A 6,000-nucleotide genomic window follows, 5' to 3' on the forward strand; every position below is an offset into this window, starting at 1 on the left:
AGAGATTATCATTCCATAGCTGGTTGGAAACCACCCCCCCCCACCCCTGTAGCTCAAAGAAATATCAGCACTGATTCTTTGCCATAGATAATTTGAAGAGCACTGTTCTGAGTAATTTTGGCCCTTAGGAAATCTGGCCCCAAAGCCGTTAGCTATCTCTTTCTCATTACTGCGTTTTATTTATAATTAAAGGGTTAAAGGCAAAAACAAATGCTGCTTTAGTTAGCCATCAGCGTGGCTCTGGAGGGTGTGTGACATGCCGACCGTTAGCGTCACTGGGATTGACTTTCTGCTCTTACGCACCTCCGGTCACGTCTGCTCCCACTGTGGAGGGAGACCTTGTGAGCAGACAGTGAGATCCCTCTTTTATAGGGTCGGCTCTCTCCTCCCACCTGAGTAGCAGGGGCTGTTACCATTTTACCTTTTCTCATTTTAAACAAGAGCTGACTTTTTTTTTTTCTCTGCGTTTCCATTTGATCCTCCCTTTTTCTCTCCAATCCAAATTTTATGGGGAGTCTTGCTGGTATGTTCTCCAGATCTTAGAAAAATGAAGAGTTAAGACATCTGATTAGAATTAGAAGAAGCGGGAAAAAAAATTTCTGTTTAATGTTATTTTCCCCTTTTCCATTGTGTTTTCTTGTGTGTCTGGTAAGAAACCACTAGCTACTTGTTTGATTTGGCAACTGTGAAGTCAATCCCTTGTCCACTGGGGCTGGCAGTGTTTCTGGAGTTACTCTTCTATCCGTGAGAACTTCACCTGATGTCTGTTGTTTCCACTGTGGATTCAGTCGGACCTAGCCATGTTGACAGCCAGCATTTTTTGCCTTTAGGGTTTGCTGATATCCCAACAGGAAAGACAAGCCCGTATGTCCTGCGGAGAACCACCATGCCGACTCGGACCAGCCCCCGCCTCGCTGCGCAGAAGTTAGTGCCATCCCCTCTGAGCCTCAACAAAGAAAATCAGGCTGAGACCTCCCAGCCAACAGCTGGTGGCAGCAGATCACAGAAGGTAACTCCTAGGAACCTGGATCTGCCGTCCTAAATCCAGGAAATTACAGGGTTGTCAGGCCAGGGTTTGACACTGACTTGGGAACTCTTAAAAGTCTGACCTTCTCCACACACTGTAAGGAAGCTAGTCCTGAGGACATAGTGAGCAGACCTGGGGATAAACATTACATTATCCTGCAGCTGTGGTCTCCTTGATCCGGCAGGCCGCTTAGAGTTTGATGGAAAATGCTCAGTGAGGAGAAATTGTAGATCAGACATCAAAGTGTGTGTAAGCCCGTGTTAAGCAGGACATTGAAGGAATCGAAGAGGTCATCTTTCTTTTGACCACAGGCATTGCTCATTGCTTGTTTCACACTTATTCCTCTAACCCCTTGGACCCCCAGCTGGCAATTCGTTTTTTCCCCTATCTTTTTTACTCCTTTACTTTATAAAAAGCAAATATTTCATTAGACATCTAAAGAAAGGAGCTCTCCTTCCGAGCTGCACTATGAGGACTGTGGGGCTCCTGACTACGATTCCGGTTTCCCTGTGTCTTTGTCTCTCATACGGTGTCAGGCATCCGGCCGCCTATTTGTTGACTTTCTGGAGCTGCTGGTGTCCTCACGTGATTACAATAGGAGAAGTTTAAAGATATGTTAGGAAATCCTCTCATGAAATTGCCCCAGGGGTCATTTTTCTCCCCTCTTTTCCGAGGACCTGTTGGAAAGGCAGTTTCCATGTGCTGTTCAGACTTATTATCCAGGAACAAGAGCTTTGCACACTAGGGGGCCTGCTTTCCACATGCTGCGGAGCCCGCTGAGTGAAGCGGTAACCATGGTTTCCTGCAGGTTCGTGTTCAGTGAGGCGGCACCCGGCCGCCCTGGGCACCAGTGTTGAGGAATCGCGAGGCAGTCTTGTGCGCTTGTGTAAGGGAATGGGGCCTGGTTCCTCTTGACAGGGGGCCCCTGGGAGACTTCCCGGTTAGATGCAAACTCTTCAAAACCCAGCCTATTGGTCAGTCAGCATTTTCTGAGGTGCCTTATAAGATGCTTGCCTCATCAGTTAAGCAAATTTCATCATTCAGGTTGAAAAATAGAGAGCCGAGGCATCTTTTCCAAAGGCAATTGCTTAGAAATAGGATGTTGAGTCCTTGCCTGATGTGCCTGGCTGCGGTCTGAGAGAGACATTCCCTTAGGTCATTTAGCGGGACCTTTGGTGACATCTGTCGGGTTCAAGGTGGGAGAGATGCAAAGCAGGTGAGGGTCAGTCTCCGGGATGTCTCTGGGATGGATAAGCCCAGATGCTCCTCTTTTGTTGGGGACACGTGAGTCATGACTGTAGACTTGGTCTGAACCTGGGGATGGTGGTCAGTGCCAGGGGACCCGACACTAAAGTACAGAGGATGATGGTGATGCCGTCACTGCGGTGTTGGTCAGTGGTCTAGTGGGTACTTGTGTTTCTTACTGTGAATGAGGTTCATTTTTACTGAGCCCTCCACGTGCTTGTCCTCTGGCTGCTGTGGTTGCAGATGGAGTTGTAAGATAGGGTAGGGACCCGGCGCGGGGCTTGATCTGTCAGGACTCCGAGACCATGATCTGAGCCGGAGACAGACGCTTAATCAACTGAGCCACTCAGACACCCCTACACTTAATAGCTTAAATACTTAGTGAATTGGACCTCATCTACCTACAGGGACAAGTCTGAAGCCAATTGACTAACATGAGGATCAAAATCACAGTTTAAACTGATCGCAGCCTATAATAATTTCCTCAGTTCATGATCAGAGAACTTGAGTCTAGAGGGGAAGCCAATGGGTGGGCTTTGGCTATTTAATTGGGATTAAGAAAGAGTTTCATGGCTCAGATACTCTTTTCCCAATGCGAGTGATCTCGATCTCTCTCTTTTCAATGGTGAACCTGAAGATCTGACTTTCCTACATATGATGGGTTCAAGGGAAATGCCTGTCTTTTGTATCATTTTCTACTTAAAAAAAGTATCAGTGAAACTCTGTTTTTTTCCTTTAACTTTCCATGGACGGTAATTTTCCATTAAGTTCTGATCCTTCGAGGCTGATCCTTTTAAGTGTCCTGCACACAATCCGAGTTAGAGGCAAGCTTTCCAGGGATTTGATCTGTTGGCCAGATTTACTATGTTTTCTGTAATGAAAAGTAGTTAGCTGCCTTTTAAAACCACCTACTTCCTATGGAAAGAATATAAATGGGGAAATAGTTTCCATTCTTTTTTCTTGCTGCTTCAGGAGGAGGTCACTGGAGTCTGTGGCTCTCCGTCACGTAGCTCCTTCTCCCTGTGGGGACGGACAGGGGTCCCCTCCTTGTTGTTCTTTACCTTTTAAAGATCTTCCTGCTTGGGCGCCTGGGTGGCTCAGTGGGTTAAGCCGCTGCCTTCGGCTCAGGTCATGATCTCAGGGTCCTGGGATCGAGTCCCGCATCGGGCTCTCTGCTCAGCAGAGAGCCTGCTTCCTCCTCTCTCTCTCTCTGCCTACTTATGATTTCTCTCTGTCAAATAAATAAATAAAATCTTTTAAAAAAAAAAAAAAATAAAGATCTTCCTGCTTGAGTCCTCCACTCTTGCCTTTAACTTTGGCTAAATGAAGCTTTTCGATCCTTCATCGGTCTTGTTCCTCTCTCTCTTCCCCGACCCCATATCTTCTGTTAGGACTGTGTAAACCTCAGAAACTTGACTCTACCGGCTACCGTGCCCTCTCGACGGCTTCTTAAAGTCCCACATTTTCTTTTCCTTCCTTCCTCCCTCCCTCCCTTCCTTCCTTCCAAGATTTTATCAGACCGAGAGAGAGCACAAGCAGTGTGAGGAGAAGAGGGAGAAGCAGGCTCCCCGCTGAGCAAGGAGCTCGATGCAGGACTCGATCCTAGGACTCTGGGATCATGATCTGAACTGAAGGTAAACACTTCATTGACTGAGCCACCCAGGTGTCCGAAAGCCTCACATCTTCTGAGGTCCCTCTTTCTCTTAAAAGGCCGGTATCAGAAAGTGGATTTACTCTCTTGGGACTTTATTATTTATTCTGCTTTAATGCAAATACAGTATGGAAACAAAACAAGTATAAGTAGAGGGGTAGAGGGGCGCCTGGGTGGCTCAGTTGGTTAAGTGTCTGCCTTCAGCTCAGGTCATGATCCCGGGGTCCTGAAATCGAGTCTCGAGTGGAGCTCCCTGCTCAGTGGGAGTCTGCTTCTCCCTCTGTCCCTCCTGCCGGCTCGTGCTCCCTCGTTCTCATTCATAAAATCTTTAAAAAATATATATAAATAGAATGTTTAAAATGACTATATATGAGGAACAGGTTCTAGGTATTTTAAATGTTGTAAATAAACCTTCCACCATATGAAGATAGTCTTACTCATTTGGATTATATTCATTTGAATGACAGCAGGGCTCACTTGAGCTGAATGAAAGCTGGTTTTGATTCTCACTCAGGCATATATTGAAATTTGCCAGTTAGTCAAGCCTATTCTGGGCACTGGGGATAGAACGGTAAAGAGGACTTTGCCCTCAAAGTTTACCTTCTGATCTAAGAATATCACACTAGCCTTTGGAGTGAGTCTTCTTTGGCCATCAGAGGTGTCAAGGAAGGCTTACAGGGGGAGTCACCAGAGTTCATGTCCGACACCCTCCTAGCTTCTGTGAGGTGGGGCCTTTTCTCAGGGAAAAAGAAATGGTATAGCTGTGTACCTGCAGAGGGCTGAGTTAAAGTTAAACATTTTAACTCAAAATGTGGTGACATAAGCACTTTATTTTCATGTTGTAGAAATGTGAATGTGATTTACGCTTCTAACAAAGATGCTTCGTTGCAGGTCAAGGTTGCTCAACAAAGCCCAGTGGATTCAAGCGCCTCATTCCGAGAACCCACCACGAGATCCCTCTCGGTCAGTAACCTTCCTGAGAGAAGTCCAGCTGACAGCCCCAGGGAGGGCCTGAGGGCCAAGCGAGGCCGGCTCGCCCCCAGCCCGGAAGCTGTCCCCGAGTCCAAGAGCAGTGAGAACTGCAGGGTCCAGTAGAAGCGACCTTGTGTGTCAGGACCCTGGCAGGTGGCCGTGTTTGACCAGAAGGCAGCATGCCTGTCTGCAAAGGCTTTTTCTTCAGTCAGAGAGCACATTACCTGTGGGAAGAAAACAATCACTTAGAAATCTAAGTACATTGTACTCTTTAGCTCTCACAGGTAGAAGTATCGGACAAGTTCGAAAGCACTGATCACCACCTCATGGACAGTTTTCTTCCATGGTGTATGTGGCACCATATAAAGGTTTTGGTGATGTCGTACTTCGATGGCAAGCATGATGCCGTGACTTCTGTTCATATGTGGGTTTCACCCTAAGAGAATCCAAAATATGTCGTCTACTTCCGATGAAAAACTCCCAGGAAAATGTGAACTTTTGCTTTATATTTCCTATGTGTACAGCTAGGCATGAAGCAATTTTAGATCAAGAATTTCTTTCAGTTGAGTAAAACAGAGAAAGATCACGCACGCATAGACACGTGTGAGTGTGATCCTCCTCCTCGTCCGGCGTGGTTTCTAAATGTTCGCGGGTGTGACCTGTACATACTTGTGTGTGGGGCTGGCAGGAGCTGTGGGTTTGTTTCCACTGGGCCTGTTTGCAGGCTCCTTGAAGATGTGGTGTAGCAAGTTTTCTGTCATTGTATTATTTCTTCCTGAGACCAATTTGTTACTGTTCTTTTAGTGTGCGTTCTCACGAATGGTGATCTCGTATTAAAACAAGACATTTTCCTTCCTAATAAAAGTCACTTTTGTTTTCTGTAAAAATGATTTCTAAATATAAATGCATTCAGAGCATTGGCACTATTTCTTGCTAATGTCAACAGCCTCTTAGAAAAGTTTTGGGGCACCTGGGTGGCTCAGTTGGTTAGGCGTTTGCCTTTGGCTCAGGTCATAATTTCAGGGTCCTGGGATCAAGCCCTGCATTAGGCTCCCTGCTCAGAAGAGAGTCTGCTTCTCCCTCTGTCCCTACCCCTGCTCATGCT

At 46.5% G+C, this 6,000-nt stretch overlaps 1 protein-coding gene across 3 annotated transcripts in view; it reads left to right on the top strand.

The window, feature by feature from the left end:
* CENPF (centromere protein F) overlaps positions 1-5,782 on the top strand; it is a 61,923-nt gene extending 56,141 nt beyond the window's left edge. For all 3 annotated transcript variants that reach the window (XM_045071898.1, XM_045071900.1, XM_045071899.1), the window contains exons 19-20: positions 831-1,009; positions 4,815-5,782. In XM_045071898.1, the coding sequence (XP_044927833.1) occupies positions 831-1,009; positions 4,815-5,018 (383 nt within the window). In that variant the 3' untranslated portion in view covers positions 5,019-5,782. The remainder of the gene's footprint in view (positions 1-830; positions 1,010-4,814) is intronic.
* The last annotated feature ends 218 nt before the right edge of the window (positions 5,783-6,000 follow it).

Source organism: Mustela putorius, unplaced genomic scaffold, assembly GCF_011764305.1.
Source record: "Mustela putorius furo isolate JIRA1106 unplaced genomic scaffold, ASM1176430v1.1 tig00003993_pilon_pilon_pilon, whole genome shotgun sequence".
NCBI classification, from domain to species: domain Eukaryota; kingdom Metazoa; phylum Chordata; class Mammalia; order Carnivora; family Mustelidae; genus Mustela; species Mustela putorius.